This window comes from Sceloporus occidentalis, unplaced genomic scaffold, assembly GCF_023333645.1.
Source record: "Sceloporus occidentalis isolate IW3139 unplaced genomic scaffold, rSceOcc1.0.p SCAF_3, whole genome shotgun sequence".
In the NCBI taxonomy this organism is placed as follows: domain Eukaryota; kingdom Metazoa; phylum Chordata; class Lepidosauria; order Squamata; family Phrynosomatidae; genus Sceloporus; species Sceloporus occidentalis.
The window spans coordinates 183713392-183739187 of NW_028316983.1; the positions used below are offsets into that span (position 1 = coordinate 183713392).

The 25796-nt window shown below is 39.6% G+C and overlaps 1 protein-coding gene and 1 non-coding gene across 2 annotated transcripts; both read right to left on the reverse strand.

Annotated features, from left to right (window-relative positions):
• Positions 1-1663: 1663 nt before the first annotated feature.
• NDUFV2 (NADH:ubiquinone oxidoreductase core subunit V2) lies at positions 1664-15916 on the reverse strand. The gene is made up of 8 exons (XM_089517049.1): positions 15787-15916; positions 9056-9121; positions 7071-7133; positions 6873-6989; positions 6047-6215; positions 3586-3695; positions 2251-2327; positions 1664-1845 (listed from the first exon to the last, which is right to left on the reverse strand). The coding sequence occupies exons 1-8, from the start codon at positions 15826-15828 to the stop codon at positions 1752-1754; spliced, it is 738 nt and encodes a 245-aa protein (XP_089373175.1). The 5' UTR covers positions 15829-15916; the 3' UTR covers positions 1664-1751.
• Positions 15917-23563: 7647 nt separating this feature from the next.
• LOC149317206 (U6 spliceosomal RNA) lies at positions 23564-23666 on the reverse strand. Its single transcript, XR_016280800.1, has one exon. It is a non-coding gene; the product is annotated as a U6 spliceosomal RNA (small nuclear RNA).
• Positions 23667-25796: the final 2130 nt, after the last annotated feature.

A 25796-nucleotide genomic window follows, 5' to 3' on the forward strand; every position in this document is an offset into this window, starting at 1 on the left:
ATCTTTAGTAAAACATAATTTATGTAAGATTAAAAAATGAAAGAAGATAACATCTACTCTCCATTTCTGATACAGAACCGTCTACACATCCGATTTAGGCCTTATGGTCTCTTCCAACTCCATGATTCTGTAGGCATCTAACTAGTGTATCCCAAGGACAGGGCCTGAAAAGCAGAGCCTCAGCCAATTCACACAATTAAACAAAACAATGGAAAGGAAGGCATCTATTTGCAATGATCAGAAACATTCCTGCACATAAGCAAAATGTTGGTGTTTTATTGCTGGAGCAGTAGTTTTATGTTCCTCCAGTCAGAGTGCTTTATAAGTATTTTCTAGTAAGGTCAGCTACATTAAAACTGGTTAAGTGAAGTTTACTCAACAGATTATGCTGTGTTTGCATTGGTGTCCAGCTAAAGTCTGCAATTTTGGACTAGCAAATATTATGACTGATGGAGCTGTGTAACTCTTCAATAATAGTACTCACATGTAATTAATTACTATTGGGTAAATAACGTGGTGGCTTAGTGATTAAGACACCAATTCTGACAATTGTAAGATCAGAAGGTTGGCAGTTCCAAGGCCTGAGTGCTGCATGATGGGGTGAGCTCCTGTCACTAGTCCCAGTTTTTGCCAATCTAGCAGTTGGAAATCATTCAAATAGGTACCACTTTGGTGTGAAAGTAACAGCATTCGGTGCAGTCGTGCTGGCCACATGGTCACCAGAGTAGTCCTCGGACAATGCTGGCTCTTTGGTTTAGTAATGGAGATGAGCACCACCTCCTACTGTCAGTTACGACTAGATATTCATGTCAAGGGACTACCTTTACCTATCTAAGATAAAATCCAGGATTAATTCTGCACTTCCTCACTAAAACTAATTCAACAGCTATACTAGCATATATTTTGACAACTTCTTTAAACACCATATTTTCCTAACTTTGTGTTGTTGACTCAGAGATAATGTTTCTAACATGTCAGATATTTCATTTTAGTTGACAATTCTACCATGGAAAATGAGGTATTGATCTTCACTTTGATTTGCCAAAACTTTTTCAAGCAATAGGGTGCTAGATAAAGTAGTTCATTTGAAGAACAAATTTGTCTTGCTGAATCTATGCTTCCCTGTTTCATTCCTCTTCTCACTTTATTAACTTTCTGCCTGATTTCTCGTATAGCAATAGCATTTATATACCGCTTCAAACCACCTAAGCAGTCTCTAAGCAGTTTACAACAGTAAACTAATTGCCCCAACAAGCTGAGTACTCATTTTAGCAACCTCAGAAGGATGCAAGCCTGGGTTGAGCTTGAGTCCCTGGCTGGTACTGAACTTGCAAACCTATGGTTTGTGAGTGAGAGGCTGCAGTACAGGCATTTAACCACTGCGCCACTAGGGCTCCTATATACGTGCATGCATGTATGTATGTATGAATAATCTATCTCTGTAGCTGTTTTGTTAACATGCTATTTTTTCCCTTTCTATTTGTATAATTGATGTAAACCTATTTTGAGGTTAGTATGGATGGCAGTGGCTAAATTTGAGAAATAATTACATTTTCTGTTTGTTTAAATAATAAGAAACTTCAATTATAATAAACTTGTTTTAATTTCCAGTGATGTTGCGTCTCATATTTAAGCTGTCAATAACTACCATAAACATTTCAAATTTGTTGAAACAGAAGAATTGTGTTTTAATGTATCCACATTTTAGATTTTATTTTTGAAGATTTTTTTTTTACAATGAGAAAACAGTTCTAAAGGTCTGACCGAACTCCAAAGCCAGGTCCTTTAGGTGGTTCTGTCAGAGACGTAAGCCCGCCAGTTGGCTCACAAGAGAAGCGTCCACTCCTGAAAAGGAAGTGTGCACTGTTAAACATTAGTCAGTACAGCACCACTCATTTTCAAGAACTAATAGAAGTCTAATTCATCTTTGGGCTGAGACTTTTATTAAATCCTCTTTTTAAGTCAGTAAGTAATAAATAAAAATTGAAAATATGAACCTAGCTGCATAAACCTGTAAAGTGAATGCATACTGCTGTCCTATGGATATGGTGTCAAGGACATCAGATTTTGCACTATCAATGGATTAAGAATACTGTATTGACACAAGATGGATATTCCAAATATATTTCCTATATTGAGGGAGATGTACTTGGGACATGCTTTAAGAAGATTCAATAGTACTGGTCTGGTCAGCAACAATATTTCATTCTTACGGTCCCAGAATACTTATTGTATAGGAAAATAAAATACCTTGGTCCAGGTTTTGGAACTTTTCCAGCTTTCAGTTCATCAAGTATTTCTTCAATGTCTTTTGTTGTCAGATCTTCCTGTAAAATGAAATGAGGAAATATTGCATTCTCCATATAAAAACAATCATCTAACAACTTAAAGAAATGTATTATTTGAATATTTCAAGAACAAGGTTGCATGAAAGCTTATGTCATAATGAATGTATTAGCATTTAAAGTGCTACAGAATTCTTGTTTTTGCTACAACAGACCAAATTACAACTATTAAATAAATAATCCTTCCAGTTAATGATAATGTCACTGATGGGATAAAAAATTACCACTTGAAAACAAAATATGATGGGTTGTCTATTGTCCTTGTCTTGCTTATAAATATGAAATGTAAAGCTGAAGATGATTTATGCTTAAATACTAAAGTTAGTCCCAATTACAGGTAAATCAGTAGGATTTATTGAACTGTTGACTGACCAGTCAGCACTTACTTTAATGTGTCTGTATTAGTTGGGATTAGGAATTGAATTTGAACGTAACTATTATATTGGCATCTTGGGAAATACATGTATTATTATAATTAAAAGGATCATCAATTCATAGATTCAATACAAATCATATATAAATATATTCCATTCCCAAGAGTCAGCATGGTATAGTGCTTTGAACATTGGACTATGATTCTGGGGACCAGGGGTCAAATCCTCACTCAGCCATGGAAACTTAGTGGTGATCCTGGGCAAGTCATACTCTCTTAAGCCTCAGGAGGTAAAGGCAAATCCCTTCTGAACAAATCTTGCTGAGTAAACTCCATGGTAAGTCAGAAACAACTTGAAGGCACACAACACTACGCTCCATTCTTGTAATAATTAATTTAAAGCTTATAAAATATTTTGTGTAACAACACAAAATATGAGTAGGTTTTGGCATGAAGTTCCAGTTTCAGTTACAAACTTAAAAGCAGAAAATAGTGGTAAAATACTGACTTTTAAACCACAAGGAAGATAACAATTATTACCTAAATCCCGCAGCCAGTTTAACCCTGCTGGAGCAGCCAGAGGCCACTCCAAGCCACTGGTCTGTTCGACCCCTAAGAATGATTGGTGCACTATTTTCATACAGAGCAAAATGTAGGCCTTATCCAACCCATTTCAGTAATCATTTTAGCTCTTAAGAATACAGTTAGAACAAAGATGGTACATTAAAATTACCACCAAGACCCATGTTAAAGCAGAGACCACACTTAAAGCAGAGACCCCTATTTTTATATCAGCATTTGTCTTTTCAGTCTCTACAGCCTCCAGGAATACATTGCAGATTGATATAAAAGTCAACTTGTACTTACATAGTAGTTATCATTTATTTGTACCATTGGTGCATTTACACAAGCTCCTAAACATTCCACTTCAGTCAGAGTGAAAAGTTTATCAGATGTTGTTTCCCCAACTTTTATACCTAAGCAAAGAGAGATCAGTTTAAATTATAATAAAGCAAAACATAAAGAAACAAAACAGTAGCATTAAAACTGACAACATAATTCTTCATAGTCATTTGTCCTAATTCAGACAATGACAGAAAATATGTGGTAGCCAGTTGTACTCCAACTGAATAGGAAATTGTGTACAGATACAACCTTGGGCAAATCACACACTCAGCCTCAGAAAACCTTGTGAAAGATTTGCCTTGGGGTTGCCATAAGTCAGAAACAACTTGAAGGTGCGCAACAACAATAAATGTACTTCTGCAGCCTGAGCTAGCAGCTGGAATTGCATTCCAGTTCAACAGACTCTAGATGAACAGACCTAGCTACTATAGGAGGCTGAGAAATCTAGCTTTATAATGCACACACTGCTGAATTAAGATCAGAGTAAATTTTAACCTTTTAAAAATCTGTGTAAACATGACAAATATCCGAAGATACTTTTAGAAATGCTATGGAGGGAACCCATTACATTTGCTACTATTTTTAATGAAAGGGATTTAAGAGGGAGCTGTATTGTTTTAATTGTACAATTTTAACTGCTTTTTATTATTATTTTAATTCTATGTTTTAAATTGTTTTCCTATTGCTAAGTTTATATTTTCACTATATTTAATTTGTAAGTATGTAGAGAGGTCTTGTAGCACCTTTAAGACTACTGAAAGAAAGAAGTGGGCAGCATGCTTTCTTTCAGTTAGTCTCAAGGTGCTATAAGATCTCTCTACATACTGATTCTACAGACTAGCACAGCTATATCTTTGAATTTAATTTGTAAGTGATTTTGAGTCCCAGTTTTGGGGAAGATACCAATAAAATTTAATGGAAAGAATATTAGCTGAAATTCATAATTGTTCTGCTATGCATACCAAATGGTATGCTACCATGGTATCATGTGGCCACTGTAATCAGTTTAGCACAGAGGCATACTTTAAGAAGCAAAAAACACTTTCACTTTTATGACTGAAACAACCATGAAGGTACATGTAATGATACAGTATGACATTAAAATATTATTTGCTTTTTAATACTAAACGTCCAACAACAGCCGTTTCATGGAAGGAACCACTATGTTATTTCTTGGAAACCCAAGAATACTGGTTTTATTTTACTAAACAGCTCATTCTACCACAGGTTGTCATTATAAGTATTATTTAATGTAATATTAAGAATTAGAATGTTTACTTTCACATCTCCATTCCATTTTTTTCTTTTGTGCCATGCCTCTTAGAAGTAAGTGGGCTCTCATTAGTCTGTCTGGGAAGCTTGATAGCTAAAGAGTGGAGTACAATCATTTTCATAAGATATATATATATATTGTTACTAATTCTATCACAGGTCTCTTTTGCATGTAAAACAAATCTTCCCAGTCTACATAGGTATAGTTATTTATATACACATACACATGTGCTATCAAACTGATCTATTCTTAATTAAATGTTTTCAAGATCTGTGCAAATTAAGATTAATTTAACATACTTAAAGCAGTGTGTGTAAAAAAATTTCTACATTTCAGTTTGGTTCCAAACTGAGGCTATTTACTAAATTCACATCAGATTGGCTTTTGCCACCAAGGAAGAAAAACATGTAGCTGGAAACAAAAAAGAATGATCTTCGTTTAAACATTTTTTTTAGAAATCAATGAAACGGTACTTTCTGTCAAGGAGAAACCCCATTATAGGGTCACCATAAATCGGAAACGACTCGAAGGCAAACAGCAGCAAAACAATAAATCAAGTCTTATGCTTAAGAAAGGAACAAGTCTCAACATAGTATGTCATTCAAAAGACATCTGTCAATACTATAGTATATTTGCTTCTGTAGACAAGTGTTAAGTTTCTGTACCAAAGATATTGTATATATTGTCCATTTTTAAAATTGCCTGTAACTGGTAGACTATCCCAAATCAATTTGCAATTATTCCTTACTGCAGCATATGAACATAAGCAGCTCTCTGTGGTTTCCTCCCACCATTTCTCTGGACGTGCTTTTGCTCAAGTGACACTCTTTATTGCTTTGAATGTTTTCCATGTGCTTCTGAATTTTCAAGCCACTGGCTTCTGTTTCAAGCCTTCAGCTTCTTCAACTTTTGCAGGTAGTATAACGATCATTCCTCTTGCATCAGAGCACACCGGTCATTGGCAGGCAATGACCATTCTATATCTTTTTGCTCTGTAAAATATTAGGGCATATTAGTCACTGATTGACAGAGACTTCACCACCCTCACAATTTACCTTCCAGTTTACAGTGTAAACTGATTTAAATATGACAAGGCAATACAGTATGATTTTTCTGCACAATACAGGGATAATATGCTTTGCATCGTACCAAGCTTTTTCTGAATGGCTTCTAATATGCTATCTGAGTCTTGCAGCATACAAGGTGTGGTGGTGCAGATTTGAATATGGTATTTTCCAACTGGTTTACGATTATACATTGTATAAAAGGTTGCTACTTCATAAACTCTCATAGGAGGCATCTTTAGAATTTCAGCAACCTAAAACAGTGAGAGAAGACAACTTTATTTTTGGTACAAAAAGCAATTTCAATTATTATTAAGGGATACTTCTCAATATCATTTATAATTTCAGCTACACCATGAATCTTCTTAATCTACAGAATTTTTCACAGAAAGCAAATTAATAGTACCACTCAGAGTCAATAGATACTGCCAAGCAAAAACTGCTAGTTTAATGTAAAATGTTTAGTTACTAGAACTGGTACCATTTAAAAATACTTCTTGTTTCTAAAGTACTCAGTTTAAGATCTGTTATCTGCACACTGAAAATAATTATGACAGAATTCAAAATACACAATCTAAATGTATATTCTTTTTTTGTTTCTGGTTGTAGTGCTGACCACTATTTCCAGGCCTCTATTAGGACATCGTCAAAGGGGAATGTGTATGGCAGGACTGGTCAATGCATTTTTGTTCAGTCTCAAAAGCCTGCTTGGAAGACGTATCATAGAAGATATCATTACTAAAAATAAAAAAGCTCCTTTTTAAAAATCAGTAAGGTTAAAAAAATTCACATTAGAATGGTATTATTTGCATAATAGTGTACCGAATGTAAATTCTACCAAGAAATTGTTATTGGAGGTGTTTTTTAAATAGTTAAAAATTGTGGGAGGAAAGATAAAGATAGCAATGTACCTTATTCATAGCAGATATAGGTAGCCATCCATGCTGTCTTTGGGCTAGATCCAGGACTGGAATAACTGCTGCAGATTTGTGTCCCTCTGGGTAGTTGTTTACTATCGCCTCAATCCTCTATTAAAGAAAATAAATATTACAGCTGCCAAAATTTTCATATTGCTACAAAAATATAGTCTTTTATCCATCATTACATACCTTATAGTTTTCAGGTGTAAAATCAAATGGGGTGCTTGGATTGTTTTCAGGAGTATCCCTGTGCTGTACAAGCAAACAAACAAACATAAATATTTGAAACCTGTACCTAAAATATGTCTATCACCTGGTCAGTTGTGTAGAAAAGGGCAACATCTCATGCAGGTATTAAAAGATCAATTTGAAAAAAAATACTATTCTCAACAATTGTAGGTAGAGACACAATCTCCTATGCATCTGATTAGCCATTTCAAATGTGATTGTTGAAGTGAAATCTTACTGCCTACAGTTTAATCATAGGCTCAACACACATAGTATGTATTTAAAGGACAAATAGCAAATGTTTCCAAATCTGCAGTTACTATATAGGTATAATCCAATTAAATTAGCAGATTGCGACACTTGTATGCTAGGGCTGTAAATGTAAAAATTTAGAGCAGACTGTAACGTTTGTACAAGTGTCTAAAATATACAGAATTTGCACCCAACCAAATATTGTCAGTTGATTGAATATTATTTGCCTATTATTAGATATTCCATGAAATTAAGAATACCACTATGTAGTAGCTTTTTAAAATGTGCTTATGCTGTCACTGATCACAGGAATTGCTTGCTCTAGCTTAGCTACAGTCAGGACAAACCGAGCAATGTTGAAAAGATGTTCCTACTGCAAATCTGTTAACATCAAGCACAGGCTTTCTTGTCAGTGTCTTCACTTCCATACAGCTGGCACTAGATGCAGTTAAGGGTTTCTACAGAATATTGAATCACTTAATCTTGGTATACAACCAGGCTTTTTTTTTTTTACCAGTAGCAGCACTCCTTGATGAGAGTAGGGTAAGCAATTCAAGACACTCTGAAAAGTGTCCCCCTACAGCCCTCAGCACTACTTTCTATACTGTTCCAGAGAGCCCTGCAAACCTTCAGAGCAAATGAAGCACTCCCTCCCACAGTAATAGTAAAAATGTTCTGCCAGATCTCAAGCCTTCTGTGGATACTGGTAACCCTTCTATCAACAGAATGCAGATTCTGGACCCAACACCTATACTGTAATATCTGGGTCAGAATAAGCATGCAAAATATTGCCATACTCAGTGTCAAAAGATCCCAGAATCAATGTAGTTTTAGACACACTGCTGGAATCAGAGTAGATAGTCTAATGGCTTTCCCCCATTTGACATATGCCAGGATCTAAGTAATTATACACCAAATTCTGTGGCATCACCATTGAAACTACAACACTTGATTAGAATGGACAGAGTGGTGCTTCCACATTTACATATTATTGCCACCTTCCATAGATTATCAATTTTCTTTAATTATAATATTTGTTAACAACAAAAGAGAAATATACAACATTATTTTCCTATGTAACGTGAAAGCTAGTTGCTAAAGCGTGTTTGCCATCAACCTTGCCAAACACTACTACGGTACCTATCTGATTAATACCAACTCTTGGATTCCTCAGTGCAATTCTAATCCCAACAAAACAGCAGTTACTGTAGAAGTATTATTCATGGTAATTCTTTTAAATCAAGCCACAGTCATGCATCTGTATCTGACTAACAGATTTGTAACTCTACTGCCACAATTAAATACATCACAATTAAACAAGGGGAAAATCTACAGCATAGCCTTATTTTTGCTTTATAAATTACTATTGCTATGTAAAGGAAAAGCCGGGTATTGGCAGCCAGATCCTGGGAGAGGAAAATTCATACTAGCACCTCTAATATCTGCTCTAGTGCGCTGTCTAGAAAACCCTTCAGAACAGTTTGAAATAGCACAGTTCAGGGGGTAGGGGAGAAAACAGCATCTTGTTCACAGGTACTGTATGGAGAGGGAAATCATCTTTTCCTCAGTCCTCTTAATCTTCTTCCATCAGCATAAGGCTCCTGGCCATTTTATTTGAAACTAAATGGCTTGGGAATACAAGACAGGTTTCAGTTGCATCTGCTTTAGCCATATAAACGAATTACTGTACTTACCACAAACAAAGCTCCTCCACCACTACTGCATGCAGCTGTTGTATGAAGGCAGCGAACCTGTGCCACCTACAAATCACAAAGTAAAACCATTTGTTCTTTCAATTACTGCTAATATGTTGAATGCAACCTTAGTTGTACCTGGAGTAGATCCATTGAGACCTCTTATAAGACACATCTTATTTGTATTAGTTAGAATCCTCACTGCTAGGTTATATGCTTGATCTACAGCACTATTTGGTAGCTTTGTGTGAGTCAGTTTCCCTGTACATTTACTAACAGAATCGCTGATATCCCTAAAAATAACACCAAAAACACATAATAGTAAAAAACAATTGCAAAGAAGCATGCAAAGAAGTCAAGAAAAACTGAATAGCGAAATGAGTACCCATACTTGGACAAGAAGACAATTATATCATGCCCAACACATGGAAAGAAATTTACAAATAGAAATAATGGTCAGTACAGCTATGAGTCAGAAATACAACCCAGTAACAAGACAGAATTTTGAAGCAGAAAAACACCCTTCAGGATCCAGATCAAACTATGGAAAAGAACCTCCAATTCTAATTCCTTTGGAGTACCTATGAACCAACATACATCCCCACCCTCCTGTGTTTATTTGTGAAACAGTATGGAAACATTGTTGGATTAAGATGTGTTTTGATAAGCTATCAAGTTTATTACAGACAAGGACAGACCAGGACATTTTGTAGATAGGCAGGGCAGCAAATGATACCATGGTTGGCCATTCAAAGTCGAGGTCCATACAGTAGTTATGTTATTTTGTCACCTGAGGCAGAAAATTTCACTAGCACCTCCCTGCTTCTTCTCAGTAAAAATAAAATACCTTAAATAACAAATAATTTACTGCCCTTCCAAGGCATTCAAAATTTGATGTATGAGGTGACCACCCCACTGCCTAATAGGACCATCCCTCTGAATGAAGAGAAACAACCCATTCACATTTGAATTCCAAAGAAAAGTAATCACTACACAGCATAATACATCACTGGGCAATTCATTGCATTTCTCTAAATTTGTGTCCTACTCTCAAATCACATGACCCTCCCCAATCCTACTCCCTTCCCCAAACTATGGAACTCAAGTTGGGATGCTGGAGGTAAAAATACCTCAAGACCTATAGCAGTAATCTCTGATGGCTTTAGAAACAATTTAGGCAACCAAATCCATTAATCTCTGCAGAGGTATTAAGACTTGCTGCTCATCACTATACAACTGTATGATCAGAGACAGCAGAATTCTTGTCACTGTGAATTCTAATTCAGAATCATCATGCCTCCATTTATCAGGAAAGACAAAAAACCTCACAAATGTATTTATAGAGTGCTTAATTAAACTATACAATTTGCTACTGTAGGATGTGATTAATATGGTTACTAGTCATAAATTGCTCTGCAGAATGAGAGCTAGTATGCCACTCAATATCAGTTACTAGAGACCAACAATGGGTGAGGGCTTGTTTGCAGTCCCCACAGAGACAACTGCCCCTTAGCAACTTCAAGAAAAAGGGACGCTGAACCAGAAGGGCCACTGGTTTAATCCAGAAGCATTCTTATATTCTTATTATCATTAATAATGCTTTAATTTAAATAGAACACTAGCTTGCATTAAATTGTATTTAGACCATACAGTTTAACTCTTATAATTTAACTCATATAGACATTTAACACTAGAAAAATACTAAGGCTACTTCTGTCATTCATATACAAATTTGTATGCACATGGAATTATTACTGTTCCAGTACAATGATGATGATCTTCAGCATGTTATTCCAGGAAAACAAATAGAAGAAATGAAGCACACACATGCACACAAAAGATGACAGTAAGGCCTGGTGACTTCCTATTAAGTTTCAAACTTATATCCAAGGAACATTTTCATTTCTTCATGAACACTGCTCAAAAACACTTGTTTCAGTTACCTACAATAACTTTTCACACAAAAATAAAAATGCTGTAGAGATACATTCTAAAACAGGGGTAGGCAACCTTTTTGAGCCGGGGGCCGGGTTACTGTCCCTCAGACAACTGGGGGGCCGAAGCCAAAAAATAAATAATTAAATATTTTTTTTAAATAAATAAATAAACCGGGACAAATGTAGGACAAAATTTTCAAATGGAGGACACTTTTATAAAAATGGAGGACACGCTAAAAATTGGCTGCTTTTTTAAAAAATGTTAATATAAATGCATGTTTCTGAGGCTTCTATAGACAATTGCCCCCCTTGCCCGCCGCTTGCCCCCCTTGCCTGCTGCTTGCCCCCCCTTGCCTGCCTCCTTCTGATACGCCAAAGGCCCCACACCCTCACGCGAGAGGCCAAAGGCTCCGGCGGCAATCGGCAGCAGGACTGGGCGGGGGCCGGTCCCAAGGCCTTGCTGGGCCGCATTCGGCCCGCGGGCCGCAGGTTGCCTACCCCTGTTCTAAAATTTCAGGAATCCTTGCAAGTGTCTTGTGTATGGTGGTGCTTATCATTACATGCTTTTTGCTTGAAATCAGGGACTCCCATTTCCATGCAACCATCACGACAGAGAAATCTGCAGAGCTCCCCACTTCTATCTAAAAGATATATTTACTTAAAACCCAGTCACACTAAGTAGATATCACTCTACTTAGTAACACATAACCCAGCTTTCTGGAACCCAGCTGCCTCAGATGATGTTGGAATGCAACTCCCTTACCATTCCCTTGCTCTGCTAATGGGAGCTGTAGTCCAAGAACATATGGAGGGTCACACAACTCTCACTCTTTTTGTAGCTCTTGCCCACGTTGATTTAGAATAAGAATTCCCACTGCCATGCTTTTTATTCGCTTCTTTTTAGTCTAAAACAAGAGGATTTTTGTTAAGAGATGTGTAAAGGTAGACGCAAACAGACTCTGACCTCTCACCCACTAATACAGAGCAGTGGTGTTCATCCAGGTTGTCACCCGGTGCATGGGGGGGGGGCTCTAGGGTGGGGCCAAAAGGCTACGCGTCCTTCCTCACTGCCCAGTGCCATTTTATTCATGAATAAAACAGTGCTAGGGAGGTGGGATGTACTGGACTCTCTTCCTCCTTGCCTGGCACCACTTTACACACAAATAAAACAATGTGCAGCAGGGAGATGGGAGAGCACTCAGCTGGGTGTCACCCCTTCTGGGGTGTCATCCAGTGCAATCCGCATCACTGCAACCCTGCCCCCTCCATGACGCCACTTATGTAGAGTATTTGCAGGTATCAATTCAATATATTTCCCATCCTGAAATATGACCAACAGGGATAAAATGCATTGAAATGCAGAACCATGAAGGTGTGACCATATATTTCCAAAAACAAAACAAAACAGTGGTTCTTCCTCTCCCATGACAGGAAAACCCCACTGTTTCTGAGGCTAAACCTTTTAAAACTTCTGATCTACATAAACAGCTCAGGATGCAGGATTCTTTATGGATAGATAGACTGAACTCTTAGAGGTTTTCCATGTTCATGACTCATTTCATTATCTGAGATGCAAAGGTCAACATTTATAAAAAGGACACGAGTATTTCAAAATGAAAACAAATGATTCCAGGGAATGGGAGAAAATAACATGGCTGTTTTTGAAAATTGCACAGAAACCAATGTTGGGTTTAGATCTCCAAACCCCCTCAAAACCAATCTTATCAAGAAAAGCATTTGATAGGTTTTCCTTAGGGTCACCGTAAATTGGAGGCTTACTTGAAGGCATACAACAGCAACATACTCAGTATAGTATAGCCAAGCAGGCCTTCAAAGTTGAATACCAATATGAAAGCATATGGGCATTGCTATTGTTTTTCCTTTTATGTACTGGCATTAGTGACTGAGATCCGGAATAATTTTTGACCTATTTGCTCAGATCCATAAATAGCTATTGGATCGTGAAGATGGCTTAAGGCAGTTTTTGCTGCCTCTGCTGATTTGTACATAGCTGCCCCTCAGGAGGTATGGCTTTCTCAATTTGGGAGACTAGGAAGATGAGAATGAGGAAATTAGGGCTGCGTTTTCTTTCCCTCCCCTTCTGTCACCTAGTTTACTGACCCTAGCCAGTCAGATAGGGAGCCTTTGACTGTTGCCCATTATCCATTATGGCATAAACTTGGGTAGGTCAAATAACTACAGTGGAGAATGCAGCAGAAATTCTTGCCAAATCAATCTGCTTCCTTCAGGCATCTCTGGTACAGTCCAAACTGCATATAAAGAACATATGAAAAGCCCAGATGGAATCTAGTTGTAAAAGATTGTCTCTCACTGTGCAAAAGCAGAATGTTTACATGGAAAGCATGAAGACAACATCCTGGTGTTCTTTCCCAGCATGCACTGTTCAAAGGGTACACTAGTCTTCACCATCATGGGGGCTCTGTATGGTTATCATGGCCAAGCAGGCAACAGACTCATCTTCTATGAATCCCAATCAGCCTGTTTAAACAACATACAACTGCTGCAGAACTGAATCTGAACCAGGCCTGTCAATTGCACCAACTGAAACACAGTTCTATTCAAAATGCAGCATGGATCTCACAAATGGTAAAGCCTTTGTAATCGGTTTTTCTTACAAAGAATGTATGTGAAAGAACTGGCAGAGAGGGGTCAGGTACCTAATAGTGTTGCTAAAGGGGTGCAGCCCATACTGGGTGAACCCCAGAAGAGAGAGCCCTCTTCCTGCTGCAGGGTGAGGAGGGGCAAGTGCACCCCTCCTTGCTTTGCTGCAGTAGCAGCAGTGTCCTCCTCTGCACCTCTTCCATCCTTGCTGTCCTGCCATTGCTCTACTCCTGAAGAGAATGGCATCGCAGCAGTAGCAGCAGCGAAGGAGAGGACACTGATCTCCCAGCCTTGCTGCTGTGGCACTGCTCTACTCATGAGGACAAGTGCACCATGGCAGCAGTAAAGGAAAGGAATGAGTGTGGCCTTCTCAACCTTGCTGCTTGAAGTGCTGCTCTATTTATTTATTTATGGTATTTATACCCCACCCTTCAGCCCTAAAGGCTATCAGAGTGGGTTACAATTATTATTTTTAATTAGACGGAGAATGGCGCCACCGCAGCAGGAGTGAAGGGGCAAGTGCACCCCTTTAGCCACTGCCCCAAAGCCCCACTGCCCTCCCCCCCAGAAGCCCCCGCCCCTCACCAGGTGAACCAGAGACACCACTGCAGATACCCATCCAGGCTATAAGCCTTCAATACTAGCCATACCACTCATTAAACCAGGGGTTCCAAATCTGGGGTGACCACTGCATCCATGGGGTGTGATAGAGTGTCTTGTATCTCTGAGTGACAAGTCATCACTGGGTTTTTTCCCTACAGAAATTAGAATCTAATTCAGAGTTGCACTTATGCACTGAAAAGCTTATCTTTTTGAAGCATGACCCGAGGAGGGCAACCAAAATGGTGAAGTGTCTGGAAACTATTCTTATGCAGAGAGACTTAGGGAACGGGGTATTTTTAGCTTGGAGAAGAGAAGATGAAGAAGTGATATGATAGCCCTGTTTAAAAATTTGAAGGGATGTCATGATGAGGATGGAGTGAGCTTGTTTTCTGATGCTCCAGAAAAAGGGCCCAGAGCAATGGATGCAAGCTGCAGGAAAAGCGATTCCACCTCAACATTAGGAAGAACTTCCTGACAGTAAGGGCTGTCCGACAGTGGAACAAACTCCCTCGGAGTGCAGTGGAGTCTCCCTCCTTGGAGGTCTTTAAGCAGAGACTGGATGGCCATCTGTCTGGGATGCTTTGATTGTGATTTCCTGCATGGCAGAATGGGGTTGGACTGGATGGCCCTTGAGGTCTCTTCCAACTCTATGATTCTGATGGAGGTGTGGAAAAGAAAGAGGGATATGGGTTGCTGAAACAGATCAGTGGCAGACTGTATGATCTGGGTTGACGAAGAAGCAGGAGCTATGAGAGAACAAATGGGAAAACTACAAATGAAAGTAATGATTTAAATATAGATGTTTATCACACTATACTCTTATAGTGCTACTATTCCACTTTGACTGCTCTAGCTGCCTCCTGTTGCATTCTGGGATTTGTAGTTTTAAGGAGGAGTATTTAGAATTCTCAGGCAGACAGAATTCTAAATACTCCTCCTTAAAACTGCCAATCCCAGAATGCAACAGGAGGCAGCTAGAGCAGTCAAAGTGGAATAGTAGCACTATAAGAGTATAGTGTGATAAACATGGTAGATTCAGCCAAGTGCTTGTTGCTGGCAAAGTACCATTTTAAGCAGTGTTCCCTATGTATAGTGAGCGCCAACAGGGCATTTGAAAAAATACACGTTCATTAGAAAAGGATGGTCGAGTGTACCATAAAATACAATGTATGTGTGGCCTAGTGGTTTGAGCATCGGGCTATGACCCGGGAGAAGAGGGTCGCTATAGTCAGAACCGCCTTGAAGGCGCATCACAACAAAGCAAACATGTAACATAGCTGTAAATAAAACACATGAAATGCATTTATATTCATACAAGTGTTTTCAGCGTTTAGTTTAGTTTTCTGTCTCAATGCTATGGAATTCTGGGAGTTGGAGTTTGTTGGGGGCCCAGAGCGGAGCTAAAGAGCTAAAGCGGTGCCACAAAAGCCATGTTCCCAAGCGCCTCCTCTTCCTCCCCGGCCAGGAAAAGGGTGCCCTCCGTGCCCTTGGCCTCGGCCGCCCTCCAGGAACCCGGACAGGAGCCCTCCCGCTCTCCCCGGACACTGATAGAAAGAGACAGCGCCTTACCGAACGCGCAAAGGCGGCCCGGAAAGGCGCGGAGAGCAACATGGCGGCCTCCAGCCTCCGCCTGACACAGAACCTTCTCCTTCAAAGGAGCAGGAGCTGCCCAGGCCCCCGCGCAGGCGCAGTTGGAGATTCCGCTTCGGGGACGCGCACGCGCGCTCCAGCTGACGTCACGGGCGCGCGCAGCGTCGGTTAATTCTCAGCGACGCTGACCAGCCAGAAGGAAGGAGTTGGTTTTTTTGTCTCTACGGGAAGAAAATCAGTCCAAACTTAACCCCAAAGCGTACCTGTGTTGTTGTTTTCCTTTCTGTCAGGAACACGCTCTCTTGGTTACTTTAAAGGAAATATTGTATATTAAAAAAAAAAAAGTCAACAGTTATATGAAATACAAAAAACCCACAAACATAACATGCATTGAAAGTAAACCGATAGCCCTGGGGGGGTTAATTTTTTATGATGTATTTTTCTAAACTTTTAATTGTTTTAATTGGAGTAATTGTTTCCAAAGTATTTTAGTGTGACACACACACAGGCACATAGAAATACAATAAAACACACACACACACACACACACACACACATATATATATATATATTGTGGGCCACCTTGGGTTCCAATTTGGGAGAAAAGTAGGATAAAAATAAAATAATAATGATAAAATAGGTTAAAATTTTATTAAATAGATACATGAATATAAAAATTATCAATAAAAAAAATAAACCAATAAACAAGGGACTTCCTTTAAAAAAAAGGACTTTCCATACATGTTTATGTTCCTTATTCTAAGTCCTTTTATTCCTATAAGGATGAATGTTTTCAGCCAGTTTTATTTATTTATTTATTTATTTAGGTATTTATACCCCGCCCTTCAGCCCTAATGGCTCTCAGAGCAGCTTACGATTATTATTTTTAATAAGACGGTTCCCTGCCCTCAGGCTTACAATCTAAAAGACACGAAACAAAAGGAGAAGGGAATGGTGGAGGGAAAGGGGATGAGGTCCAGTGGTTCTTCTCTCCCTCTGAGGCCTGGACCAAGGCAGATGGATTGGAGGGAGGGCTCAGCTTCTTAATCTTAATTTAATGGAGACTCCTCCCTCCTTAACTGTCATCTTCTGGCCTGTGAGGGAGAGAATAGGCTGGCCCAGCTCCATCAGGGCTAGCCTGAAGAAAGAGGCTCCTCCCGCCATAACTGTCATCTTCCGGCCTGTGAGGGAGATTTCCAGGCAGGCCCAGCTCCATTGGGGCTAGCCTGAAGATAGAGCACCCTCCCTCCTTAACTGTCATCTTTTGGCTGGTGAGAGAGAGAATAGGCTGGCCCAGCTCCATCAGGGCTAGCCTGAAGAAGAAGAGCCCTCCCTCCGGTCCATCTGCCTTGGTCCAGGCCTCAGAGGGAGAGAAGAATGCTGGACCTCATCCCCTCCCCTCCTCACCATTCCCTTCTCCTTTTGTGTCATGTCTTTTTAGATCAGGGGTAGGCAACCTTTTTGAGCCGGGGGCCAGGTTGCTGTCCCTCAGACAACTGGGGGCCGAAGCCGGGGGTGGAGCTTCCACCCTCCGGGGGCGGAGTCGCATGCCAGGGATGGAGCTTCCAACCCCCAGGGGCAGAGCCACATGCTGGGGGTGGAACTTCCACCCTCTGGGGGTGGAGCCACATGCCAGGGTGGAGCTTCCACCCTCCAGGGGCGGAGCCACATGCCAGGGGTGGAGCTTCCACCCTCTGGGGGCAGAGCCACATACCAGGGGTGGAGCTTCCACCCTCCAGGGGCGGAGCTTCCACCGAAGCATCATCATCACCACTACTATCATTGTTACAGCAGACCTTTCAGCAATAAATGCAACAAAAATACACAGAAATGCACTTTGGAAAGTCACACTCCTCCTCCTCCTCCTCTTTCTCATTGAGAGGGAATTTTGCAGAAAGTACACCAAGGGCAAGTAAATAATAATAATAATAATATTAAAGTTACAGGCATGGACATTGCTAAAATGCAATTCAAAATTAAAGGCAGCAAGCATGCACTGGCTCAACCCAGAAAGCCACAAGTAGTTGGTGTAGCTTCAGCTAACCCCCTCCCCCAATGAACCAACCTCTCTTGCCTTGCTGTGGCTCCCTGGCTCTGCACTCCTTCTGCCTCTCCTCCTTTCCCTGCTCTTAGGGAGGAGGAGGAGGAGGGGGCCGGAGGGCGAGGTGGAGCCTGCTGCAGGCCTGCTGCAGCCCCTGGAGCCCTGTTGGAGTGCTCCAGGGGCTGCACCGGGCCTCCTAGATGGGCGCCGCCATTTTGTTTTTCAAAATGGCAACGAAGTCTCGCGTGACCTTTGCCATCCTGAGGTCACGCGAGACTTCGGCCGCCATTTTGAAAAACAAAATGGCGCCCAGAGCGGCGGAAAAACGGGGCGATCGGCGGCAGGACTGCGCAGGGGCCGGTGGGAAGGCCTCGGCAGGCCGGATCCGGCCCGCGGGCCATAGGTTGCCTACCCCTGTTTTAGATTGTAAGCCTGAGGGCAGGGAACCGTCTATTATCCCCTCTGTTGTAAGCCACCCGGATTTCCAGTGATTGGGCGGCATATAAATAAATCCTATTAATAATAATAATAATAATCTACGCCAGGCCTGATTGAGCTGGGCCTGCATCTCTCCCTCCTTGGCTGGATGGCATCAGATGGACTGAAGGGAGGGTTTTGCTTCTTAGCTCAGGCCAGACCCAATGGAGCTGGGCCTGCATCTCTCCCTCCATGGCCAAATGGCACCAGATGCACTGGAAGGAGGGCTCTTCTTCTTAGAAGGTACTTGGAAGGCAGAGGTCCAAGCAGCAGTAGAATCAGCAGCTTCGTCCTCCCTCTGCCCCAGATAGTCACTGTGGTCCCCTCATTCTCTCTGCTGGGCTGTTTTGCAGCAGAGCCCTGTCAGGTCCTGGTTTTATAGCCCTAGCAGGCAAAGCAGCTGTGAGTGATGGTAAACACAGTGCCTACTAAGTCAGGGTATCAGTCCTGAAGAGAGGAATCCATTTGGAAGGCAGAGGTCCAAATACCAGTAGAACCAGCAGCTTCTCCCCCCCGCCCCCCCCCCCGACTCTGCTCCTCTCTCTGATGGGGTGTTTTACACTCTGCTCTCCCTCCAGAGTCCACAGCAGTGGCAGTTGGAATGGAGGGAGGGTGCCTCACCAGCTGCTGGGACTTTTTAAGTCTTAACAATTATATAAAATACATAAAATCATGAAAGATATACACAGAAAATAACCCAATAAATAACTGATTTCCTTTGAAAAGAAATGGACTTTTCATACATGCCTATTTTCCTTATTCTAACTCGATCCGTATATTCCTATAAAACTGAATGTTTTTAAACCAGTTTTTTAAGTCTCTGAGACTTAAAATTATGGTGAAATACATACAAAAAGTCCTTTTTTTGACCAATAATATTGGGTCATAATATTGATCTAGACAAAAGGGAAAAAGCAAGAATTAAAACAAATAAATTTACTGTTGCTCAAGTCCTAAAAGAAAATTATTTCAAAGTGGTAAACAGATGGTACCTGACTTCTTGCTCACTAAAAAGAATATATAAACAAAACAATGATAAATGCTGGGGATGCCAAAGAGAAAGAGGATCATATGCACACATGTGGTGGAAATGGCCAACTATAGAGAAGTTTTGGACAAAGATCCATTCTGAAATAAGAAAGATGTTAAATATAGAATTTGACATGAACCCAGAACTGTATTTGCTAAATGTAACCTCAACATTAGGTGTGGAAGGAGAAAGAAAATATTGGAGAGCAGGATTGTATTTAATAACAGCAGCTAGAATGTTAGTAGCAAAAAATTGGAAATCCACATGTGTACCATCTATAGAGGATTGGAAATATAAAATATTTGATATGAAAGAACTTGACAGATTAACAGCAATCTTAAATAAAAAAGATATGGATAAATGGGATGAAGAATGGTCAGGAATGACAAACAATCTGCTAAAATCGACAAATGTTTAAAAAAAACCTTTATGAGAAAACCCAGTCAAGATTTTTTTATTTGTAATTAAAAGATAAAATTATACAGTTTCTTGTGGAAAGTTTTCAGGTGTAAGCCTAATATATATCAGGTTTATAGCTTGTTGATATAGGTTGATATATGTTTGTTTATCCTGTTGTAAAAATGTCTTGTTGTAAAAATTTATCTTGTAAAAACGCAAGCTTTGTAAAATAAAGATATATTAATTTTTAAAAATGTCCTTTTTTATCATACATGAAAAACAAACCAATCAGTAATTGATTTCCATTCAATGGAAATGAACATTCCATATATGCTTACTTTCTTTTTTCTAAATAGATCCTTATAGTCCTATATGGAATAATGTTTTAAAGCCAGTTTTTAAAAATCTCAACAATTTTAGAAAACACACAAAATCATTAAAAAATCATACATAAAAAAACAAACTAATAAACATTTGAGTTCCCGTCAAAGAAAATGGGCTTTTTCTAAATGCTTATTTTCATTTTTCTAAATACACTCATAGTCTTATATGGAATAAAGTTTTTAAGCCAGGTTTTTAGTTTCAACGATTATATAAAATACATATAAACATAAAAATATATTGTACATAGAAAACCAACCAATCAACCAATAAATAATTGACTTCCCTTCAAAGAAAATTGACTTTCCATACATGCTCCTGTACCTTTAATTATTGTGTGGAACAAAGAATTTCTGCAGGTGTTGTATGTCATATAACCACTTAACAAGTTGAAACGATCTCTTCTACAAAACAAGTGAATTAAAGGTATAGGAGCTGTTTCCAATATTCACTCTGGCAACTCAAAATCCTGTTGGTGTGCTAGCTCATCATAGCTAAGAAAGTAGCAGGGATAGGAGAAAAAAGCCTGCTAATGAAGGAAAAAGCCATTAGAGAAACAGGTTGCTCAGAGCTGGTGGATTTTGTCTTCCCTTGCCACCACAATAGAGATAGGGAAGGGATCACTCCCCTATCCTTTTCCCGTCCGTGACTGCGATGGCACAAAAGGCTTTCAAATTGTAGCACCAATGATGCCATTAACGCCATTAAAGCAGCATTGGATTGACTTCCATTAATGCAAAATGCCAGCCAATGTTGCTTTAATGACAGGTTAATGGTGGGATAATGACGGGATCTGCATGACTTCATCTGAAAGCCTTTCAGGCAATTGCCATCATTCGCTCTTCCCAGACAGGATAAGTGCAAATCCGGTCTGAAAGTCCTTCCCACGATCGTGTGAGAAGGACAGGAACATGATGGGATGTCTCTCATCTGATAATATCTAGTGTGACCCTGTAAGGGTTCTCTGAGTCCCCCTCAAAGAAGTGGTACCATTTTTGTGCCATATTATTGTGTTCACATGATATCTTAAAACTGCAGACAGGATTTGCTTCTGGTTTTGCCTTTTTCCTCACTAGACTTAATAGGTTGTTGTTGTTGTTGTTGTTGTTGTTGTTAACTGCCCTTGAGTCGATCTTGATTCATGGTGGCCCTGTGAATGAGACATCTCCAAAACCCCTTGTTCTCTACAGCTCTGCTTATGTCCTGCAAGCTCAGGCCTGTGCCCTTCCTGATTGAATCTAACCATCCAGCATGCAGTTTTACTCCCTTTTTCTACTACCTTGCACCTTTCCTAGCATTATTGCCTTTTGTAATGAGTAATGCCTTCTCATAATGTGGCCAAAGTACAACATCCTCAGTTCTAGGGAGAGTGCGGGATTGATCTGTTCTAGGACCCTTTTGTTTGTCTTTTTGGCCATCCACAGTATTCTTACTATTCTTCCTTCAATATCACATCTCAAATTAGTTTATTTTCTTTCTATTGGCTTTCTTCACTGTCCAACTCTCACATCCATGCATTGTGATGGGAAATACAATAGGTGCAAACACTCATTGGCCCATATGTGAAGTAAGAGAACCCACCCAGGTGAGGAATTGAACCAGGGCAACCACAGGTGGTAGTTAGTAGTATGATCACCATAGTGGGATCATCACAGGACCAAGGGCAGACACTTTAGTTGTTGCTGTTGTTTGACAAGATTATCTGCTCTCTAGTTTTCTATCTAATGCCAATCCCATAGGAGGTAAATTGGCAGCATGTTCTACATTTTAACCAACTCAGATTTTAACTGACAAAATACTTTGATACGGTTCTGAATTTAATTTCCCTGACTTCAATCTGACAGGTCTGATGGATGAACTCAATTTAATTCAGATTGCTTCCAATTAAATATATTAAGTACAGGGGAAGGGCCATAAGATTTCTAACCTTTAGTTTCAAGGGCACACACTGAACATCTCTCATGTGTCTTTTTTTCTCTCTCAGCCCTCTTTTAACCCCCTTCTCTTTTTCCTCTTCTTCTTCATTGCATCATTGTATTTGAGAAGCAGCACGGGCTACACACTTGTGCACAACAAAGATAAGCATAACATAAAAGTACAAATAACTTAAAAACAACATAATTAAAATGTTTTAAAACAGAATTAAAAACATGCTAATTAAAAGAGCAATGCCCTTCAACTAAAGCACAACTTAGTTTCTAGTAGTCACTCAAACTTTGCTGGTAAAATGGGAATTTGTCTGGCCTCCTTTGTCCCTTTCTGGGTTGCAGAAGCCATATTGCCAGATTTCTAGTCAGCCCACATTGTTGGATAACAGATAGTTGAAGAAAGCTGATCTGAAGATATAGGAGAAGCAGTTCTTGAATTTACACGGCAGAGGGAGATTATTTTATTTTGAACAAATAGCAGCATTGACAGGGAACCAATTGCACAAAATTTCCTCTAATATTCAGATAGAACATGAAAATACTCCTTACTGCAATCTTTCAAAGTTAGTAAATCTTGTTGGGGCTAACCTCAGTTAAACAGAAAGGCCATTGGACTCCATCATTACAAAGTGCTTCAAAAGATCTCTGAAGCTTTAGGGTTATTAATGCAAATATTCTCTCACGCACAGCTTATGAGAATATACACAGGTCTTTCACTTTTTAAAGAATGTAACTACCAAGATAGGATTTATGTAAATCAATTAAAAAAAAACTCCCCTGAAAGAACATGGTGCCATTATACCATTAGGGTAAGCTGCATTTAATGTGCTAAGCTGTTGCTATTATAAATTCATGCTGGCTAGCAAAATACTTGCCTTATTCTGTTAATTTTGATGCAATCTCATTCCCCAAAACTATTAAATTTTCTCAATTTCCATCTAGTACTAAGGGCCACCTTTTCAAAACAGTTCCAAGAACAGATGTTTCAACACATCAACAATCAAAATCTGAATTACATTCTAGAATCTTGAATGCACCAATAGTCATGCATTGGTAATTATGACATGCTGTTTTTAAATAATTGCCATATAAGTAGCAGGGTTTAACTAGGCTTCTGAGACATATAATTTTTAAACAATATGCAATATAAAGTAACTTCTTATTCCAAAAGCAAATTACAAGGATTAGCAATTGCCATAAATTGAATATTTAAAGATTGGCCGATTACATCCTATCAGATGTATGGGAATAGAGAAATAAATTAATGTATTGCCCAAAATATTGTGATATTGGAGTCTGATAGGCCTTCCTGTGGAGATTATTCCATAGGCACAATCTTGTGGGGAAAGTTTTTCAAATCCCCTGCTCCTTGCCACCACTCTCTGAGCCTCTCCTTGAAGTGGTACTTAAATAAAATCCTCAGATGCTGATCTCAGCATTCAGCATTGGTGCAGTAGCAAATCCTCTTCCAGTAGGCTGTTCTGGTGTGTTGATTTATGCAAAAATATGGACCACTTCACAAATTTGTTTGTCATCCTTGAGCAGGGGCTATGCTAATGTTCTCTGTATCATTCTAATTTTAGTTATATCCAAAAATACGGAATGCTTCATGAATTTTGTGTCGTTTGTGTAAGGATGACTTGCAAATTCATGAAGTGTACCATATTCCAGGTCTCACCTGGAATACTGTGTCCAGTTCTGGGTACCACAATTCAAAAAGGATGCTGAGAAGCTGGAGCGTGTCCAGAGGAGGGCATCCAAACTAGTGAGGGGTCTGGAAACCATGCCTTATGAGGAATGACTTGCAGAGTATGATCAGCCTGGAGAAGAGAAAGTTAAGAGGTGATATGATAGCTTTGTTTAAATATTTGAAGGGATGTCATATTGAGGCTGGAGCAAGCCTGTTTTCTGCTGTTCCAGAGACTTCCCATGGATGCAAACTACAGTAAAAGAGATTCCACCTAAACATTAGGAACAACTTCCTGACAGGAAGAGCTGTTCAAGAGTAGAACACACTCCCTCAGAGTGTGGTGGAGTCTCCTTCTTTTGGAGGTTTTTAAACAGAGGCTTGATGGCCATCTATTAGGGTTGCTTTGATTCTGTCTTCCTCCATGTCAGGGGGCTGGACTGGATGACCCTTGGGATCTCTTCCAACTCTATAATTATATATTTTTGCACATATACCGGTGTGTTTATTTATCAAAATGCCATATTTGGAGTGACAGCACATCAGTTGGTGTATTACAATATTGTGTGATTTGCCCAGTGGGATTCCATGGCCAAGATTTGTTCAAGGAGGTTTGCCATTGCCTTCCTCAGAGTCTGAGAGCATGTGACTTACCCAAGGTCACCCAGTGGGTTTCATGTCTCAGCTGGGAATTGAACCCTGGTCTCCAGAGTCGCAGACCAGCACCCAAACCACTACGTCACACTTTTAAAGTTTGTGGCATGAATATATACTTTTCTTGCTTCATTCAGTACATATTTCTTCAGATGCTGATCAGATGATCTCCACCATATCACCATAAAGCAGACAGATGTGTGAGCCAACACTCCATAATACATGAGACAGAATTACATTGGAGTAAATGAGCCAAGTGTAACCAGAGGGTGTGTCACACAGGCAGTTGGCGCACCTGCAAAAGAAAAATGAAATGAAAAGAAAATTGCCCACTGTTACTAAATTAGATGATCATGTTGACTCATTTTTTATCATTTCTAAATGTCCTAAGCAGAGAATTTCTGTTCATTCTGTGTATATTAAGAAAGGGAATAGCTAAAATAAATTAACCAGAAATATTCTCCAGGCTTTATGTATTGTTAAACACAGTGCTGGGGACAATCTATCCCTCCTAACGTTTTGGATCCAATTTAAAAGCCCCAGCCCACATGGCCAATGAAAAGGAATTATGGAAACTGTAGTCAAAAACATCTGGAGGCTTAAACAGAACATACACTTGTTAGCTTTTGAGGGATTTTTTTCCTATGAAAACTTGGCATAGCAGTGTCCTTTACTGCCACCCTCTGGATATACAGACAAAGCACAACAAATACTTTTCCTTTACAGTCCTATGGATAAAATTAGCACAATTAGCCATAGAAGTTCAGACAGACACATATTGGTATAAATTTGAATCAGCACTGATTTGATTTTTTTATGCACAGCACCTTTAGCGAAATTAATACGCTAAAAACTAGGCTGCCACCACAAAACAGAATGAAAATGCTGTTAATGTAACAGCTGACTGACAAATGATATACCGTAGATCTGAAGGGCAGATTTCTATTTTTTTAAAAATACCAAGCCATGACATGCAAAAGTCCCTCCTGTTTGACCTCCAGGGACCACAAAATGGTCCAAGGGCCACACTTTGCCCTCCCTTAGTCAAGAGACATGGAATATATGGGAGGGAAAGGCAACAAAAAGAAATATTACGCTGTCATGTTATTTTAGGAGATTATCGCATGTGCCTTATCCCATGTCAGGTGGATGCAGCCCGTACGCAGCCTGTATGCAACCTGGGTTTATCCCATGGCTTTTCAAGGATTGGAAAATACCATCCTTTAAAAGCTGTGGGATAAACTTGGGTTGCACACGCATATGCCCAGCCTCAGGAGAATGTGATAAGATCCATTATTGACAGTAAAATGCAAATGTATCCTCTCAGAGAAAAGACAGGATAAGGTGCATGCAATAATCTTCTTAGTGAAGTTCAGCTTTTAACAGGATTCT

Coding starts and splice junctions, on each gene's coding strand:
- NDUFV2 (XM_089517049.1), bottom strand. CDS start 15,828: ATGTTGCTCTCCGCGCCTTTCCGGGCCGCCTTTGCGCGTTCG. Junction 7,134..9,055: donor GTGGAGGAGCTTTGTTTGTG/GTAAGTACAGTA, acceptor TTGCTTGTACAG/CACAGGGATACTCCTGAAAA. Junction 1,846..2,250: donor GTTCCAAAACCTGGACCAAG/GTATTTTATTTT, acceptor CTTCCTTTTCAG/GAGTGGACGCTTCTCTTGTG.